The 18,831-nt window shown below is 47.5% G+C and overlaps 1 protein-coding gene across 6 annotated transcripts; it reads left to right on the plus strand.

Moving 5' to 3' along the window:
* The first annotated feature begins 145 nt into the window (after positions 1-145).
* Positions 146-15,490, plus strand: TPX2 (TPX2 microtubule nucleation factor). 6 transcript variants are annotated; one of them, XM_031588829.2, is made up of 18 exons: positions 146-283; positions 5,564-5,710; positions 5,952-6,077; positions 6,272-6,380; positions 6,908-7,039; positions 7,575-7,625; positions 7,754-7,876; positions 8,284-8,417; positions 8,742-8,899; positions 9,334-9,505; positions 9,632-9,770; positions 10,307-10,523; positions 10,731-10,829; positions 11,449-11,625; positions 11,771-11,917; positions 12,460-12,571; positions 13,224-13,411; positions 13,789-15,490. In XM_031588829.2, the coding sequence occupies exons 2-18, from the start codon at positions 5,608-5,610 to the stop codon at positions 13,897-13,899; spliced, it is 2,298 nt and encodes a 765-aa protein (XP_031444689.2). In that variant the 5' UTR covers positions 146-283; positions 5,564-5,607; the 3' UTR covers positions 13,900-15,490. The 6 variants fall into 6 exon arrangements, with proteins under 6 accessions (XP_031444689.2, XP_031444705.2, XP_031444696.2 ...); XM_031588845.2 differs by having other exon boundaries at positions 166-299; XM_031588836.2 differs by lacking the exon at positions 146-283 and adding an exon at positions 349-1,358.
* The last annotated feature ends 3,341 nt before the right edge of the window (positions 15,491-18,831 follow it).

The following is an 18,831-nucleotide window of genomic DNA, read 5'->3' on the forward strand; positions in this document are numbered from 1 at the left end:
CCACCGCGCTCCTGGGCCGAGCCGGGGGGGTGGGAGGACGGGAGGGGGCAGCGCGCATGCGTGCAACGCCGCGAGGTTGAGTGAGGAGCGATGCGCATGCGCGAAAACGGCGAGGCGAGAGTGCGTTGGGCACCCATGCCAGTGCGCAAGCGCAACGGCGCCGAGGACGGTTGGACTCGGGCGCCCCCTGGTGGCAGCCGCCTCTCCTCTGCTCGCAGTTCTCGTCTTTCGCGCATCGCTTCTCCTGCGCCCCGCACTGCGGTTCGGTGCTGTGCCCGCGGAGGTGAGGTGAACCCTGGGTAAGGCCTGAAGCCGATGTGGCACAGGGCTGAGATGGCCGCCTGAACCCATGGCCGTGGAGGGGTGTGAGGGGTTGGTGCGGGGCCATGACTTCTTCGGGACGTGGGGAATCGGGTGTGGGATCCTTCCTGGATCCTGCAATCGGGTGACCTGTCAGCTGTTGAGGGATACAGCATAGCAAGGAGGGCAGGAAGGAGCCAGCCCTGCTGTTGCACTGTTTCTACCCCTGCAGAACCCCTGCAGTAGGAGTGAGACAGACATCTGCTCATGGGAGCTATGAGCCGGGCATATCAGTGACCTGTAACACAGCAATGGCAGGAGCTGAGTGCTCATGGCTCTGTTCTGCAGTGCCCATGTGACCGTGGTTCTGTTGGCAGCTGGATGCAGAACAAAACACCCCCGCTGTCATCTCGCCGAGCCAGTCACTGCTGACTCAACGACCAAACGATCTTTAAACCGCTACAGAAATAGCTAGGGATGTTATCTCCTGCCCGCAGCGTCTTGGTGGAGCGAGCCAAGGAGCAAGGCGGCTGCTGCTGGTGTCAGGCGGGCCTGGAGGCTCTAGAGCCTTGTTGCTTTAATTCAAAGAGCCTGAAGGAAAGCACAGCCGTGCTGCCGCGGGTGCTGACCGTGCCCAGACCCGGCAGAGGGCGGATGTGGGCGCCGGATGCGGACCAGCCGGACGGCTCTCTGCCCTGTCTGGGAGACCCGCCTCCCAGCAGCTGATAGGCTGCCTCAGAGCTCCGCCTCCCTTGATTGGCCAGACCCCTCCCTCCCTGTGCATGATGGGAGTTGCTGTTTGTTCTTATTGTTGAGGCTGGGGCTCGGTACGTTTGGATCCTACATTTCCCATCAGCCTCTGCTGGGGAGAGGTAGGGATGCAGGGAGGGAGGGGCTTGCTCATCCGGGTCCTTTAGCGTCTGCGCTGCCCGCCCAATCAGCACGCAGCGAGGGCGTGCTCTGGGCGCTGATTGGTCCATTCGGACAACACGAGCCCCGTTTGAAATCCGCTAACGGCGGCGGGCAGAGGCCCCGCGCTCGGCGGCTGCGGCGCTGAGGTGAGTGGGAGCGGAGGGGAACCGGGGGTACAAGCGGCCTCACGGGGCTGTCCGCGTCCGCAGCCTCTCCTCGCGTCTTCCCCGCTTCCTGAGTGTATCTCGGTGACGGCGTCCCGGGTCGCTGTTGGGAGCGTTCTGGGAGTAGGCCGCGGCTCTGGGAACGGCTCTGGGAACGGCTGCGGGCGGGAAAACCTGTGCCTAAGATGGGGGAAAAAAAAGGGATTTGCTGCTTTGTAACGGGATCTCAGTCCTCAGAGAAGTAAGGAGCAGGAAAGGGGGTGTGCTCGGTAATGGAGAGCTATCACGTCGGCTGTCCTTTTTTTTATTTGGACGTCAGTTTATCTAATAATAACAGAGGTTACCTGCCTAAAAATAACGCTTGTTTCCTTGCTGTTGCTGTTCTTAGAACGTGCCATCTCCGTGCCTCTCAGAGCTCCTGGGCTCTCATTTACGGAGTGTGAGGTGGCCGGGCTCTATTTTGGGCTGCTGGAAAGGGAACAGCCCAGGGCAGCTTTGAGGCAGAGGCTGCTGGATCCTCGCTCCCCTCGGGCTGCTGTGTGCGGCTCCCCCTGCCTCCAGCCCGACTCTCTGCCTCAATCCAAGCATTACACGATGGGATAATAACAGACAATAACACTGCTCTGCTCTGTGGTAGGGCAATGAATTCAGCGTCGGTTCTGTGCTGCAGGAAAGCATGTTTTTTTCCTCCCTTTCGCCCCCTCCTCCCCCCAGCTTTGAACGATGAAACTTAAGAAGAAAGGGAAGCTGTAAATCCAGAATTTAAGAATTCTCCCCCCTACTCAGGAGAAAGCGAGGGTGTTGTTGCTGGCTGCTGTCATCCCGCTGAGGAAGTTCACGTGGCAGCTGTGTGGGGGGATAGCCTCCCCCAAGCCTTTGGTGGTAGGATTGTATCGCTGGAGAAACAGTTTCCACGCCTTTATAATGGCTCAGTTTATATATTAGCCAGTGAAAAGCACCTGGGAACTTTGGGTTATCGTGGGGAGCTTTGTGCTGTAGGAGAATGAAGAAGCTGCCAGGTTGAATTAAAGGAGTTGCCCTGTTAGTGCAGTGTTCTGTGATTAAATGGCAGTCAACATTGAGCTTGACAGCAAAAGGTACTGGAATCACTGCAGCAAATGTCTGTGTGGTGTCCTCAGCCCTTGTTGGGGGGTTCTGCTTACTCCTGTTTGAATAGATTGGATTTGTTTGGTTCCCAGTGGAATTCAGGATGTCCTTTTCACACATCTGGTACGTTTGGGTTCTTTTTGTCTTTCCAAACTGTAGGGGAACTGTTGGATCATGGCCCCAACCTCTGATTGACCCCCTGAGGTGAGCACTGAGTCAGCTGTGGGAGCACAGGTGAAGGCAATTCACCTGTGTGATTGGAAGAGGTGGAGCCTGGCTGCACCTCTCCTACACCCCATTTAAGGGCTGACTGCCACTGAGGAAGGATCTCTTTCTGGAGATTGCTCCTCATGGAGTTTCTTGCAAGTCTACAACTCTGGTGAGCATTTCCATTTCTCTCTGCTTATCTTTTCCAACGTGATAATCTTACTAGCCTAACTTCTCTGTATACATATTGATCATCCAATACTTTACAACATCTGCATACTTACTGATCCTAGTAGGATCTTAGAGGAAGTAACATCTGCAGCTTATGAAGCTCCAACGGTGAACTGTCGTATGCTGGTGTTCCAAATGGACCAGAGGAGCAGGAAAGAACAGGTTTTCCCTGCACCCTCCTTCTCCCAACACTGAACCCCTCCAAATGCGGGCCTCTTGTGGTTAGATCACGATTGTGTAGCTGAAGCATCCCCTTAGCACATGCTTGGTGCTGTATTGCAGCCAGATCAGTGCTGTGCAGGTGTCACCCGAGTTGCTCCTCTCTGGCCTCATCCAGTCAAAACGTTTCTGGCAAGAAATTCACAACTGCAATGAGATAAAGACACTGAACACATCTGTGATGGAATCACGTCAGCGTTTTAAAGCTAATTTGGATTAGAGTGAGGTGTGAAGTTATTCTAAAATACCCGTTGCACTTGCTGTTGGATCAGTCTTATTCTGGGATAGGAATGCTTGTTCCAATTTAGCTTAATCCTTTATCAAAGCCAACTAATCCAAACCATGCTGAGGCACTCTTCTGGAACGTGCCGAAGTGTAGTTACTCAAAAGAAACCTGATGTGTAGAGAAGCCCATGGTCTGTTCACCTTCGCAGATATGGCTTTGCTGCTCTGTACAGAACCTGTATGGGGTCATATCTATGTGTAGCTTATTTACGTCAGTCAGGACAGCGCAACTAGAAAGAGAATTACAATTTTAGTCTTGCAGTTATTTTTACTGAATGAATTTGGGCTGTTCTTGAAAGCAAGGGAACTGGATCTTTGCTCTGTACTGCTGTTCTTGAGTTAGGGTGGTGTGAACCATGCACAAACTGTGCTGTGAGCCACCCTGCAGAATGGGGCTGTGGGTCCTCGCAGAGTTCTGTGGACCTGTAATGGCAATTCCTTAGCCTCAGACTTGGGGGGGTGTGTAGGGAGTTATGAGGAGGATGCTGTGAGTTCACCTGACTGAAGCACAGGCTCTCAGGGGTTCGTTCAGAATAACTCTACTGTCCAAAAGAGTTGGAGTACGAAACCATGGTATTGGTGCACACTTGTTTTCGTGGCTGATGATTCAGTTCAGACTGGTGTGGGGAGGGAAAGGGCTCAGTGAGGAGGCACTCCTGCATTGCTTGAGCCATGGAAGAATACAGACTTTATGTGGCAAAAAATTGGAAACAATTTGGCTTGTGGGAGGTGTTGCAGCCCAGCAGCAGTGAGCAGTGGAAACAAGTAGCTGTGAAACACGATCCCTGCAGCTCCAGCTTGGTGGACTGACCGGAGGGTGAGGGGAGAATGCAGATGACGCATTTGATTTTTAAAAAAGTGGGTAGTGTTGACAGAAACCCTATCTTGATTAAGGGTGGTAGGAAAGCATTCAATTCCAGCCATGTCTTGAGCTCGGTTACAGTTGGTTTTGGCTGAGATTCTTCTGTTTGCCTTCTTTGGATCTTACCTTGACATCTTCAGTCATGGAGGTGATGCTTCTGTGATGGCATTCTTCCCCTTACAATAGCTGTGCTGGGGCACTGTGGACTTCTCAGTGCAGCTCCTTTGGAAGGTGTAGGGCTGTGGGTTAGAGGCAGCAGTGATACCTCCCGAGTGCTGCTTTAATTTACTCTTAAACTCCTGTTTCTGCAGCTTGTTGCCTAGGGGGAGCTATGTGGGCTCAGCCTGGACCAATGGCTGAGGCCTTAGAATTTGTGGGATGTGAATATTTTGTTTTGGAGTTGGTTGGGCTCCAAAAAGCCATGTTCAGGGGATTTCCTTTGGGAGTGTTTTATAACATATTCTCCAGGGCTTTGCCTTGTGGCTAAGTGAGGCATTATAAAATCATTATTAAAAAAAAGCCTTTGCAAAAAGGTTTTGTAGTTCCAATTTGCGGATTTATTACTTAGTTGCTGTCTTTATTCCTGTTCCCTTGTATTTAATAACACTTGTTGACATAAGGACTCCTTCTGCTGTCATTGCTCTCCTAATTAACTGCAGGGACTGATCTTGACGCTCTCCTACTACTTGGTTTGTTTACAGCCTGGCCAGCCTCTCAGCGGACTTCCACAGGACTTGCCAGCAACCCAGTTCTGACTTCTTCCTGCTTATTGCTCTATGACAATGCTTTGCAGAACTCTCTTCTGTTTTGAAAATCAGTATTCTCCACAATGGTGCTTCTCTGTGTTATTAGCTCTTGTTTGTAGTGTTTCAGAGGGAGAAAGGTGGAGCTTTGCTGTGCTCTGGAATCCACCACTTTGTCAGACTTTTGCTCTATGAATCCATGTCTGGTAACTGTAAGAAGTCCTCTTTGCTGTGTGTGGTGAGGGAGGAAAGAACAGATTGGTCCCTGTCTGAAAAAGCTGTGTGCTTTACTTCTTTGTGGAAATACATTCCTAGCCTTGACAGGTACAAATAAAACTTTTGCAGTTTTTTTGAAGCCTTCTTGATGTTTTTGAACCTGTGCTGCTTGTGAGCCCTCCTGTGCTAAGCCTGTGAATTACAAGATGGGAAAACATACCAAAGATATCTTTAGCATCTGTCTCTAGTAATAATGCAGGAGTGGGCACCTGTGCTGGGATCTGGTTTAACAGGTGACCAATTCTTGTTGCCTGAAGGGTTGTAACAGTGCAGGTGGAGGCCTCCCAAGGGCAGTGTGAAGATGTCTCGCTCAGAATCTCGCTACTCCTTCGATGTCCCAAACCCCTGCATCAACTTTGCAACTTTAAGCGATGATGATGTACACAATGCAGACTCCTGGTTTGGTAAGTTGTTTCCAACTCCTTGGTTTATTTTCTCTTTGGACGAGGGCTTGCTGTGATGCTTGTTTGGCTTCTGTGCCAGTGGATGAGTCATTATTGACTGCATCATTCATCGAGCTTGGATTTTTTTTAATTCAAAATTTGATCATGATCTGTAACTTGTTAACATCATAATGGTATTCAGAGGTATTGTTATGAACTTCAAATATAGTGTATATAGTGAAAGTCTTCCCTTTCTTCACAGACCAGCAAGCCAACCTGGAGAATATCCCTCCTGCAGAAAATCTGGGAAAGGTCTTGCAGAACAGTCCTGCTTTTTCAAAGCCTGCTCTCATTCTTTCTTCTCTCACGTCACAAGGAATAACAAAGAGTAAGCTGGCACAGGATGGGGAGGAGGGGATAAATTTTACCTGTCTTTCACTAGGGAAATGAAAAAACCTCAGTTTGGCTATTTTGGGACCATCTTCTTATATTGCTGTGTAGCAAAGTTTCATGTGGCTTCATTTTTGCATTCTACTGTGTGTGTGTGTATATTTATGAGCTGATCTTTGTTGCTGTTTGCAGGTGAAAACTGTGAAGAGGATGGAGCAGAAGTATCAGAGACTGATGTGGTTCCTCAGGGTACTGTTGGATCCCTGACAAGCTGGAGGGCTCCTGCTGAGGCCCCTCAAAGGTGAAATACTAGTATTTAGTTTGTGTGAAGATTGATAGCAGTGTGATTAAGCAGGTTCTTACTCTCAGTGTTTGCAGTTCTAGCTGTTTCAGGGTTGTCCTGAGGGACTAATGCTCTCTAGCTCAAAGACTGTGTTTTGGGATAGCTGATCTGCTTGCTAAGCTGGAAGGGTAATCTCTAGGGTGGAAATGTAATGCAGTGTCTCACATACTTGTCAAATGAGACTCTATGGCACTGGGAGCTTCTGGAATGTGAGGATATCTGAAACTGAGGTGACTTATAAAGTTTCTTTGTTTATGAGTTGGGCAGAACTTGTTGATGTGAATCAAGGGGTTCTGTACACTTGTATACACCAAAGACTATTATGTTTATGGATTGTAATCTTAAGTCATTTATGCTGCATTTGGCTTGTTACATTAAGCACACAGCATGGTGGAGTTGGTAAGGCACTGACATAGTGTTGTACTGATCACGTGTCTTTTTGGACCTCGTGGGAAAACTAACCTCTACTTTCTGTTCCACTCCAGAGCGGGCAGAAGACCAGCTACAAAGCAAAGAAAAACACAGCAACGCAAACAGCCAGCTCGAGTGAAAATGGAGAAAAATGATATTGCATTGGCTAACAAGGAAGAGGCTCCACCCCTGAAAAAAATGAGAATGTATGTCATCAAAGTCCTTCTGTGTGGGGCTGAGAAAGGGATTGAAAATATTTCCTTTCAAAAGGATTTCCACTTGGCTGGAAGGGTTCTTAGGTTCTCAGAGCTGTTCTGAAGGTTAGGGACAGGAGACCAAAGCCTGACTCCTGGATAGTGGTCTCATAGATGAGGAGAAATGTCTGTAAGATGTGAATTCAGTGCTCTGTTTGATGGTGAAGGTGTGAATGAAATAAGCTTGGGATTCTGAAGCTTTTTATTACATACTCAGTGCCTGTCAGCTAACTGAAATCTGGCTTACTTGTCTGACTGGAAGTCACCAATTAGTCATAAGTGTTGGAGGAGTCACAGCTAAAGTATTCATCAGGTTTTCTTAGCTGCTGAGATATTACTTATCAATAAGCTTAGGGCCAGGAAACTTTTTTTTTTTTTCAAAGCCAGTTTTGCAAATAGTCATACTTAGATGAACTGTAGTACATCTACCTCCTCAGAAGTAAAAGCTTAAGTTCCAAAACTCAGTAAATAATCTTCCCTTCTACAGCCGTAGTGTGCCAGGGAAAACTAAACAGTCTGTACCTGGGCCCATGGTGAGGTAAGGCCCATCTGGCATATCTTAACTCACTGGGTGTTGGGATGTTATGTGGGATGGTGAGAGCTGCAGGTGATCTTTTGTTTAGAGCATGGTAGTTGGTGATTTACCCTAACAACTTGCTACTTCAGTTCTGGCAGCAAGGAGAAGCTGAGGGATGCATCCCCAAAGAAAGAGCTTTTGCATCATCCTGACCTGTCCCCAGCAAGAGGGAAAAACAAACTGACTGTCCCCTCCACGCCAACAATGTTAAAGTATGTAATTTGCTGTGGCTGAAGCTTGTTTTTGCTGATGACAGTTGATTTGGGTGGCAGTCCTTGCTGTAGTGTTTTTAACTTCAATTTAGCATGTAATGGCATTGCACTTGGTAAATAGGAGATCAAGGCAACCATGAACAATAGTTCACTGACTTTTCCTGTGCAAAGGAAAACTTTCCCTTTAATTTTGAAAAGAAAAAAAAGTTGTTCTGATCAACTGTGCATGCCACAAATGGGTATGTGGGATGGCAGAGGAAACAAAATCCCAACAGGTATTTTCTAAATAATCTACTTCTAGAAAGAATTGTGCTTCTGCAGTCATCTCAGAGATGAGCATGTTCCTTTCCACTAATATACTAATAACCAGTGAAGGGAATATCTCAGTCTTTGATGTGCTTCTGCAGGAGGACCAATACTGCTGGCAAGCTGAAGAGTACAGAGGAGCAGGAGTTGGAAAAGATGCAGCAGCTGCAGCGGGAGGTCATGGAGCTGCGAAAGAAGAATGAGGAGTCCCTGAAGGCAGCTATTGCTGGAACAGGTGAGCTCCAGCTAAATTGCAAGCTGAGCCTGTACTGGGCTAGAGAGTGCTGCATGAGGCTGTACAAGTATTTTTTTGGAAAGCAAACATTCCAGACCTCATACTACACGTTATGGTTTAGGTGGCTTTTAATGTACATTTCTCCTTAAACTTCCTGGAAACAAAGTTTTATTTTGTCATGTTTTGAAAGATTCTAAAACAGTTCTTTAAAAACTCCACCAGATATTAGGAAAGGAAATTAAACGTTTTCTCCCCCTTCCCAAAAAGTCTTCCTCTGATCCCACCCCAAAAGGTTTCCAGTCCTTACATACTGTTCTTCCCTAGGACAACCTGTGAAGAGAGCTGTTGGTCAAGTAACGAAGCCAGTTGACTTCCATTTCTGCACAGAGAATAGAATTAAACAACATGTGGAAAGCCAGCCTGAGAAAGAGTACAAGGAAGTGGATTTTGCAGCAGTACTGAGGAAGCATCCTCCTTCTCCAGTAAGAACTTGAGTATTGCCAGTGCTCAGCTGATGAGTAATTCTGCACACCACTTTTCTCTTTCCTTTGTTCTGCTTTTGCAACACATGCTGCTGGTATCTCTCAGCTGGTAAATTCTTGAGACGGGGAGCTGTGGATATGTAACTGTTAGCTCACTGTATGCCTGCACTGCATAAGATGCTAAAGGATGCTTTTGAAAAGCTAGACCCTTCAATATTGGATCTATTAGCTGCTACATGTTATGCTTCAGTCTTCTACTTTGTACCTTTTCTTGATATGGCTAGCATGCATAGTCAGTGATTTATGTGTAAATATATTAAGTGTTGTCTCCTTTTTAAATAAGGGGAAGAAATTGAAGCTTCCTTCCCTCTCTGATTCACAATATCTTTCTCTTAAAAGGCCATAATGACTGCATTCTTTTTTTTTTTCTCCAGATGCGAATGCCGAAGGGACCCACTGTCCCCAAACCTTTCAATCTGTCCACGGGAAGCAAAAGAAAACTGGAAGATACCTCATCAGAGTATGTGTCCCTTGCTCAGCAGGTTGAAGCATTCCAGAAACGCACACCCTCTCGTTACCATTTGAGGAGCAGGAAATCTGATGAAGGTAAGCAAACCTATACATGAACGGCCAGGAAACTGCACAGAGACTCTCTGCTTACTCTGCTGGGCAAGCAGTCTATCTGTTGCAGGCCTTGCCATTAACTGCTCAGCTCTGTTACTTGAATTTTAGGCCCAGCTCCAGCAAAGCCAGTGAAAGCTCGACTTACCAACCCTAAAACACCAGTGCTTCAAACAAAGCACCGCTTCAGACCTGTTGCCTGCAAGAGTGCAGCAGAATTAGAAGCAGAGGAAATTGAGAAAATTCAGCAGTAAGTAAAGGCTTGGTTCTGATCCTCTGAGAGAACTGCTTGTCACTGGAACAAAATGCTATGTTTTAAGACCCTTTTTTGTGTGTGTATGTGTAAAAGAATGAGTAGCATAAAAACATTTCAGCTGCTTCTGGGTGTCGTGCACAATCCTGTGAAAGTTAATGTAAGGATGTAAAAGCTGCCAACTTATTTTGAAGAAGAGAGTCTTCAAGAAGAGATGATTGTTGAGTGCAGCTTATGATTAGTAAAGCAAATCTGGTATAGCAACAATAGTATAACCTGCATACAGCTTAAAACTCTCCTGTAAGCTAAATTTTGGATTTCTAAGAATGCAATCCATAAGGTGGTCCTTGAAGTCTTGCTTTTTCAAAAAGCAAAGGAGTTGCTAACTAAAGCTGCTCACAGAACAATGCATATGTTTGGCACAACTGTTTACGTACCTGAGTACTTCTGACTTATGCCATGAAAAGCCATTTGCTAGAAGCTGCATATTGCTTCATGCGATGTGTAGGTGACTGTCTGTCATTCTTGTGTAGGTACAAATTCAAAGCACGAGAGCTCGATCACAAAATTTTGGATGGTGGGCCAATCCTGCCCAAGAAACCCCCTGTGAAGGAACTCACACAGCCAATTGGCTTTGATTTGGAAATAGAGAAAAGAATTCAGGACCGTGAGAATAAGAAACAGCAGGAAGAAGAGCACTTCAAATTTCATTCCAGGCCATGTCCAACTAAAATCCTGGAGGATGTTGTGGTAAGTTTAGTAATACCCAAGAATTAGGACTGAGGTGACAACTAGCTCCAAAGTGTCCTTAGCATGTTTCATTGTGTATTTAATTGTCTTCAGTAAATGATGTCTATCATTAACTAAGAAGAGCAGTGAATGCAGAGTGCAATATGTAAGACTGCTTATCTTGGCATTTTTTTGTTGGTTTGACTCCTTACTGTCTGTCTTGAACAGGGTGTTCCAGAGAAGAAAGTGCTTCCTGTTACCGTACCCAAGTCTCCAGTCTTTGCCTTGAAAAGCAGAACCCGAATGACTAGTAGAGATGAAGAAAAGGTAACTGTGGATGCACTGTTGTAAAGCCTTCCTCTTCCACTGTGGTGACTGCCTTGGTCATCCTGTCATATGTTTGCTTGTTGGTGATGCTCTGGTTTGGCTAGCACTTTCCCTCCTGCTAGACAGTCCCCCCCTGGACACCTTTCTTTGCTAAAGATTTAATTACTGCTACTCATTTTACAGAAAATGAATTCTCTTACAGAAGAACAGAATAATTTTTAAAACATGAGGACACTGCCTAGGCTGTTAGATGTGTTGCCTCTACAAATGAGGAAAGTAAACTGCTTACAGTTCCAGAGAATAAAGAATATTGGCTTTTTCTATTTGAAAAGAACAGATATTGCACTTGAACTTAGTCACTGTCTCACTCCAATTACTGAAGGAGATGGTTCAAATTATATATGCCTGGAGTGAGATTAAGAGCCAAATGAGGCATCAAATGTTGTCCAACCATGCCTGTAAATTGGTGCTACTTGGTTTATTATTTTCTTGTAGTATCTAAAGTGTTTTCTTGATGTTATTCTGACCCTTACTACAGGGATTCTAGACTTTGGGGCCTGAGTTGTAACCTTCCTGCAAAGTGCTGTGTGTCAGATCCTAATACCTACTATCTCTTTAGGAAAAGGAGGTTGCCCCTGTGATCAAAGCTCACCCTATGCCACACTACGGAGTGCCTTTCAAACCTAAAATGCCAGAACAGAGGCATGTGGAAGTTTGCCCCTTCTCTTTTGATTCCCGTGACAGAGAGCGGCTAATACAAAAAGAGAAAAAAATAGAAGAATTGCAGAAGGAAGAGGTAAGAGCTAAAAATTACCTTGTATTCCACCTCATAAGTAAAAAAAGGTTGTTGCAGGACTTGCTTCTTGCTGTTGTCTGTTAAGCATCCTAAGCTTTATGCATTTGCAGAAAGGGCAAGGAATATTTCAAGCTATTTCTTTCAGGTGCCAAAGTTCAAGGCGCTACCTCTACCTTATTTTGACCACGTGAAGCTGCCAGAAAAGAAGGTCAAAACCCCAACTCAGCCTGAGCCATTCAATCTACAGATTGATGAACGGGGAGCTGCTAAGCAACAGAGCTGGAAACAGCAGGTAGGATAAACAAAGGTAACAGATATGAGCAGACTTAAAGTAGTTGGGGTTGGGCTCAACTTCAGCACTTGAGATCAGGGTCGTTAATGGATTGTTCTGTACTTGGCACGAGATTTTATAATGAGTAAGGGACTGGTGATTTGGGTTTCTTTCACCCGTTACAGTGGGTGATGGGACTGCATGAACAGCTGTGGGGTATCTGCTAAGCAGCAGCTATGTGCTGCTGAATCCCTTTGACCATCTCTGTGCTGAAGGATTTATTGATGTATGAGTAATATATTGCTTTTCTCATGTCAAGTTTGCAGTGGAAACTTGAAGATTATCCTGGTCTGTGATCTGAAACTGTTCAAGTTTTTTTTTTTCCAAAAGTAACTGGCAGGCAACAAGTGACACATCTTCTTGGCTTTAATAATGTTTTCTGTGCAAGTGATCCAATTTGAAGTCAGCCTGGCTTTTCCAGTGTCTGGAGTGCTGAATTCTGTGTGGGGGAAAGATGGTGTTTTTGTTATTCCTGGCACTTGATGGGTTCTCTTCTCATGCAGCTTAAAGAAGACTTGAAAAAGCAGAAGGAGGCAGCATGTTTTAAAGCTCGTCCCAATGTAGTGGTGTACCAGGAGCCTTTTGTGCCTAAAAAGGAAAATAAGTTGTTATCAGGTAGAGTACTTGCTACGTAGGCTTGGTTGGTAACTCAGAACTGATGCAATTAAATGATGCTTAGGCTGGCTGTTGCCTCTTTCTTTCACAGTGCAGTGAGTAGTGCTGTGCACTTAACTAATTCCCAACAGCTTGCCTCCCTAGGGAGTGTGGGGGAGTTTCCTCTCTGCTGCCCCCCTGGCCCACACTAACATGGCAGCTGTATTTAACAGCTATGCTACAATTGGCAGATGATTGATGTGTGTGCTAGCTTGGGATAAGGGTAAATAGTATGCAAGGAGCTCCCTGTAGAGACAGATGGCATTTCTGCAGCAGCTGTCAGTCTTTTCTTCCCATTTGTAATGAGATGAATGCATCTACAACTTAGTTTATGTGGAGCTAGAAACTTCATAGGGTACAGGAGTCAAAAACTTGTTTGTACTAACAATTGTGTGCTTGCTCTCTCCTATGAGAACACCTGTGGCATGGGTAATGTCTGTGTTAGTGCTGCTCGTGTTTAACTGTAAGCTTTTCCCTGGAACCCCAGAAGTGTCTACTAACTACCCTCACAAGATGAAGCACTCCACAGGGAGGCAGCTTCTTGATATTAGTACTGCTCTGCTTTACCTGACTGCCTTTGCACCAATGTTATTCCCTCTATTTCTAAACTTAGAGAGCCTTTCTGGTTCTGTAGTTCCTGAAAGCTTTGAGCTGGCAACAGAAAAAAGAGCTAAAGAGCGACAGGAGTTTGAAAAACGATTGGCAAACCTAGAAGCCAGAAGAGAGAAGCTTCAAGAACAAGTCAGACAGCAAGAAGAGGAACGTAAAAAGGAAGAAATTGCTAAGCTAAGACAAGAACTGGTAAGTGAACTCATTCTAAACAGGAACCCAAAGGAATGTGTGAGTGTACTAAATGAGCTAATGTCAATGTTGAACTGCTTTAAGACTGTATTTTCAAGTCTCCCTGTCACATACTGACTCCTTACTAATGTCCCAACTGGTCATTTAAAAGTAAAAACTGAAAAGGTTGCTGAGATAACTGATTTTGGAGCTGTACACGTGTGGAGTGGAATAATCCTAGTGAAACCCACAGCCTCTGTCTTGTGTGTTCCTCGTGGCTCACTCCAGTGACCAAGGCAGATCAGATGTCTGCCTGCATCCCACTGACGTCTGGCCTGCATGTTCCAGTTTTATCATAAATGCAACCATTTTCTTCATGTTGATGTTGCTTTTTCCAGGTTCACAAGGCAAACCCAATACGCAGATACCGCAGCGTAGAAGTGAAGCCCAGTGAGCAGCCACTGACTATGCCGAAATCTCCAAACTTCTCGGACAGATTCCGATGCTAACAAGCATCCATGTGATAGTAGGAGGAAAGCACATCCTGCTCTGTGCCCTTGATGTGCAGAGAAGGAGCAGTTGTTTGTATGTGGTTCCCCTCAGTCTCAACACCTATACTTGGCTCCGTTATCGTTTGAGTGATTTAACTCCATTTGAGGCAGATGGCAGAGGCACGGCGTACTGAGAGCCATACAGTCTCCGTGGCCTCATTTTTTACATGTAGACATCTTAGTCTCCAAAGACTAAACCAGGTTTTTATATTGTATACAAACATTGTGTACTTAAACTAAATAAAAAATCATAATTTGACTGCTGTTTCTTGCTAGCAGGCTCAGTCTCATTCCAAGAGAGCTTTTCTTAAAGGACACTCTGAACCTGCAGGGATGTGTGCATCTGGAAGAGCTGCCTTGTCTTTGTACACCTAAGTATTGATTTCAGTTTGCTGTCTCTTAGGCTTTTACAATATATTAAGTTTGAGTCGTGTTGAATAATACAAGACTTCCTCAAGCCAGCGTGTTGTAGGTCTGTCATGATGTTGAGATGAATGCTGATATTTGTCTTGTCTTGCTTTAAAGTAGTTCTCTGTGTGTGGTAGAGCATTAAACCTTCTGCTGTTTTATAACTGAAGTCATTCTATTTGGGGAACCAGTTAACTGGCAAATGACTCTTGCTGTTTTGCTGCCTCTCTGGCTTGTGCCAGCACAGCTATGTTGGCTAAAGATGCATTGTCTCCTGGCCAGTCTAGCACAGCCAGGAAAACTAAATATAGACCAAATGGTCTAAGGTGCTAGAGGACAAAAATTGCAGCATTGTAAAGAGATGATCAAATCCAGATTAAGGGATCATTATCAGTAAACTTTAGCATCATGATGAAATTTCAAGGCATGTCAGGCTGCAGGCTTTTCCTTTCTCTTAAGAAATGATAGGGGCAGGAAGTCCTACAAGAGCTAAACTGAAAGCTGAACATTCACTGTACCTGGAGATTCTTGTTTGGATGTGGGTGTGTGTTCTCCTAAGTACTGTGCAGTTAGAAAGTGACTGAGGGACTCGAGAAGAGATTTTTGTGTGGGTTGAATGACACTGCCACGTGGTCTGCAGAATGCAAGGGGAACATGTAAGTGTACTCTTCATCACATTTTCCTGAAAATGCTCAGATCTGCATGGATCTCCCTGACCAAAGGTGTGCAGACTTTTCTCAGTGTGCCATAAGCTTACTGCTGTTGCAGTGGAGCTATTCCATCTGAGCTGCCAGACAGAGAAATTGGGACTTTGAATGTGCCACCAAGAAACTTCTCCAGCCTCCAGTGCCAGTTCCTGTGAAGCAGGCAGTGTGTGGGCTGCTGGAGCTGTAAATATTCGTGGCAAGGCAAGGGAAACCTGAATGCTGATGAGCTGTGGAAGAATGTGAAGGCAAGCAGGATAATGAGGCTGCTGAGCTGCAGCAGACATCAATCCCTGAATGATGGAGCAACTGCGTTTCCGTGATGGCCTTACATGGCTTCTGCTTTGGACTTGAGAAAGGGTTCGTATGCCCAACAGCTTGCCATTTTTTTCCATCTATATCACTGGGGCTAATAAAAGATATTACCTCTTCCTGCAGATATGGCCTCTTATATTCCCCATATACTGCAAACTTGGTGAAAGAGGGCATGGAGCTGCCATGCTGCATGGGGCAGCAGGCAGTGCTGCTGATGGGGTGCAAAAGCTTAACCTGCTCTCTTAATTAGGAGGAAAGCATCCACCTGCTGGAAAATGCCTCCTGCTTGAAAGCAGTAAATGCTGGGTGTTCTGGGGAGGAAGAGGCAGAAACACAACTCAAAGTTCACCAGCTTTGAGTGTGCATGGAGGGTGAGTGGGACTGGAAGTAGGAATAATGATGGAGAACTGGGGTGGGGTGGAATCTCCAGTGTTGTTTTTTTAAGTCCTGTTTCTGTGGAGTAATTTGCTGAACTCACACTAGAACTGGAACTAAAGGCAATGTTTTCCTGGGCTTTATGTTGAACGGTAGCTGAGAACAGGAGGATTTTATCAGCTGGCAAAGAGGATCCTGACTAAAACAGCTTTGTTACGCTGTCAGACCCCTGGCCTCGATTCTGTCTGCCTGCTCTCAGCTGCTGGAAGCTGTGGTGCATCTCTTGATGGCATTGGGATTTTTCCCTGTCTGTCCCTATCAGACACAATGTGATAGGATTGTGGCTCGCCCAGGGAACCCACAGTGCAGATGGAGGCAGTGAAGCTGTTGACCACATGTCTGGGTTGGTCTGTGAGGGGACAGGCAGGCTGGCTTGTGTTACCATGGTTCAGCCAGCACTCAGGTGGGGTCTGCTTGTGGCTCCACTGCTCAATTTAGCTGAGGTGTTGGGTTTCCTGGAGCACGGATGGGGCTTGGCTGTGCAAAGAACCTTCCTCACCCATGGAAAGCATAAAGGTTAAAGTACGCTGCTGGAGTTGTGACAACCATCGTCGCTAGGGAATGGTGTGCTTGGTGCTGTGCCAGCCTCCCTGGGACAGCCTGGGTTCCAGTTGCAGCCAGTGTAGACTATGGCTTGAGTACTTGAATGAGGAGGCAAAAAAACCTATAGCCTGAGAACCACCAGTGCTGGTTGGTTTGTCTTCTATGATCCACAGAGATTGGAGCACCGTGCTCCAAAACCCAGTGTGCAGCAGCTGTGCCCTTCCTGCAGCCTCCAAATCTTCCTTGTGAGATGGCAGTCTTCAGCTTGCTTCCCATTCCCTGCAAAACGTCTTTTAGGAGCACCAAAACAAACCACAGCATGCTCTTCCTTCACACCTCCTTTAAGACAACAGCATTTGTGCCCACTTCAAGAGCTTTGCTCCTCACCTTGTCCTAAAATTTCCTCCCAGGCTCCAACAGTTTCTTAAATGAGACTAAGACTGGATGAACCAGGATACTCGCTGGGCTCCAGGTGCTGCTCTTGGCCTGCCGAGTTGGGATGCAGCTCTCTTCCTTTGCCCTCAGCCACTTCCCAACCGTGCCATGCAAAGGTGGCACCTACTGTGAGCCCATGGCTGCACGGAGGTGCCTCCAAGTGCCTGGCACCAATGCATGGAGGCCAGGCCATTAGCTGGCAATGACAGAGCTGTTGCTGCTGCAGTCCCTGAGAGCCGTGGATACCAGCACTGCCCGAAGCCCTGTGTGCCCACACTGCCCAGCACGCCCGTCATGCGTTTATGGGGTGGCGGAAGCGCCGTATCCGCTCCTGTGTGACCCCGTTGGTGCCCTGCTGAATACCAGACGCTGCCTTTGATCTCTGGAGGAGGGGAGCTGAGCTGTGTGAGCGCAGCCCGGCTGCCTGCAGCCACGAACCTGCGCTGCCGGGGCTGCAGTGAGGCTGCATCCTTCAGAGCAATGGTTGCTGCTCATGTTGTGGTTGTGGTGGGAGATGCCTGAGGTTCTTCTGGCATTGCACAGAGCTATCAGAATGAGCAGAGCTCCCCAAGGAAGCAGCTCCCAGCCCCATACTGTACTTTCTTCTTTGTTTAAGCCTCCCCCTGAGCCCCAGCCCTGGGGCTGAGCAGTGAAGGGGAAGGAGAAACTGCTTCTTTCCCAGTCTCTTCCATTTGGGGCGGGCAGCAGGGTGCTGGGGGTATTTTCACTGTTCCTCTCTTCTGCAGAAGCAAATGTGATCACAGCCCTTCCTGCCTGATCCTGCCCCAGGCTTTTGGGTTTCCTCCAGCAGTGGCCATATCCTCACCTGGAATCCTGCTCTTAATGCCCTGCACGGACCACAGCTGACCCCAGCCCGCAGCCCCGCAAGCTCACTGGGAGCATCTCATGTGTGCGAAGGGTAAGGAAAGGCCCACGGGCAGCCAGTGCCCAGCATTAACATTTGCTCATACTGTGAGCATTGCATCCCCCCGGCACTGGAGGCAGGAAGAGGAGTAGTGCTGGCCCTATCGTGGGGCTCTGCTCCTATATTCAGCAGTGGGACATGAGGCCGTTGGCAACCATGCACCTGAGAAGGTCGTGCTTCACCCTGCACTTTCCATTGAGGTTGGTTAAGAAAGAGCATAGCACGGGTCTCCTTTTAAAGGTTTATCCTGGAGCTTTTCCCACCCAGGTTGATTTTAGGGCTCCTTTTGTCAGCAGGGTTTGTGCTTAGAGCAGAAACTGCTGTGTAACAGAGCTCTCTTCCCCTGTGATGCCCGCAAGAGGGAGAGCACAGCAGTGCTGGTGCCACATGTGGTCCTGAAGCCCCTTCCCACCTCTCTGTGTGCGCTGTGCCAGGGCAACCCTCCAGCTCCTGGGGGTGCTCTGCCGGAGGGGATCCCCAGGAGCAGCACTGGGCCATCTCCTACCCACACTGCATGCAGTGCCCGAGCAGCAGCAGTGGTGCTCCTGGGGACAAAGCAGGGCAGCTGGAGCGGGGCCAGGAGCAGCTCCTTGGCCCCGTGTGCCTTGGGGCGGCTCCTTCCCCTGTTCCCTCTACTTTATGGTGCGTCACCAAGCCAAGAGCTCTGCTGTCCCCTCTCAAAGGAGCAATGCAGGCAAAAGGCTGAGCCCTTCCTCCTCAGGGCGCTGGTGCTCCTGCTGCCACCGCGTGATAAATCAGTGCTCTCGGCTTTAGGAGCTGTTATAATTGGAGCGCCCTCACCCAGCGGGTCCGGTTACCGGGGGTTCCTCCTGAAAGCCTCAAGTGACCGCCTCCGCCCCCTGCAGAAACCCGAGCGACGGGGGATGTCTGTGCCCTTGTGAGCAGTGCTTTCCTCACCTTAGGTTTCAGAGATTTAAAGTAAACAAGGCTCGGCAGGGAGCTGGCACAGCCCTGGAGACTCGATCAGCCCCGAAGCCCCGTTGCGCACCGTGGGCTTGTGGTGCACCCAGCAGCAGCCCCGGTGTCTTTGTTTCTGCCCCTGATCCCCAGCCATGCGCTCTGAATTCTGACTGCTTCCCAACGAGAGGGATATGGGCTGGTGCT

Source organism: Phasianus colchicus, chromosome 17 (assembly GCF_987193195.1).
Source record: "Phasianus colchicus chromosome 17, bPhaCol1.hap1.1, whole genome shotgun sequence".
In the NCBI taxonomy this organism is placed as follows: Eukaryota; Metazoa; Chordata; class Aves; order Galliformes; family Phasianidae; genus Phasianus; species Phasianus colchicus.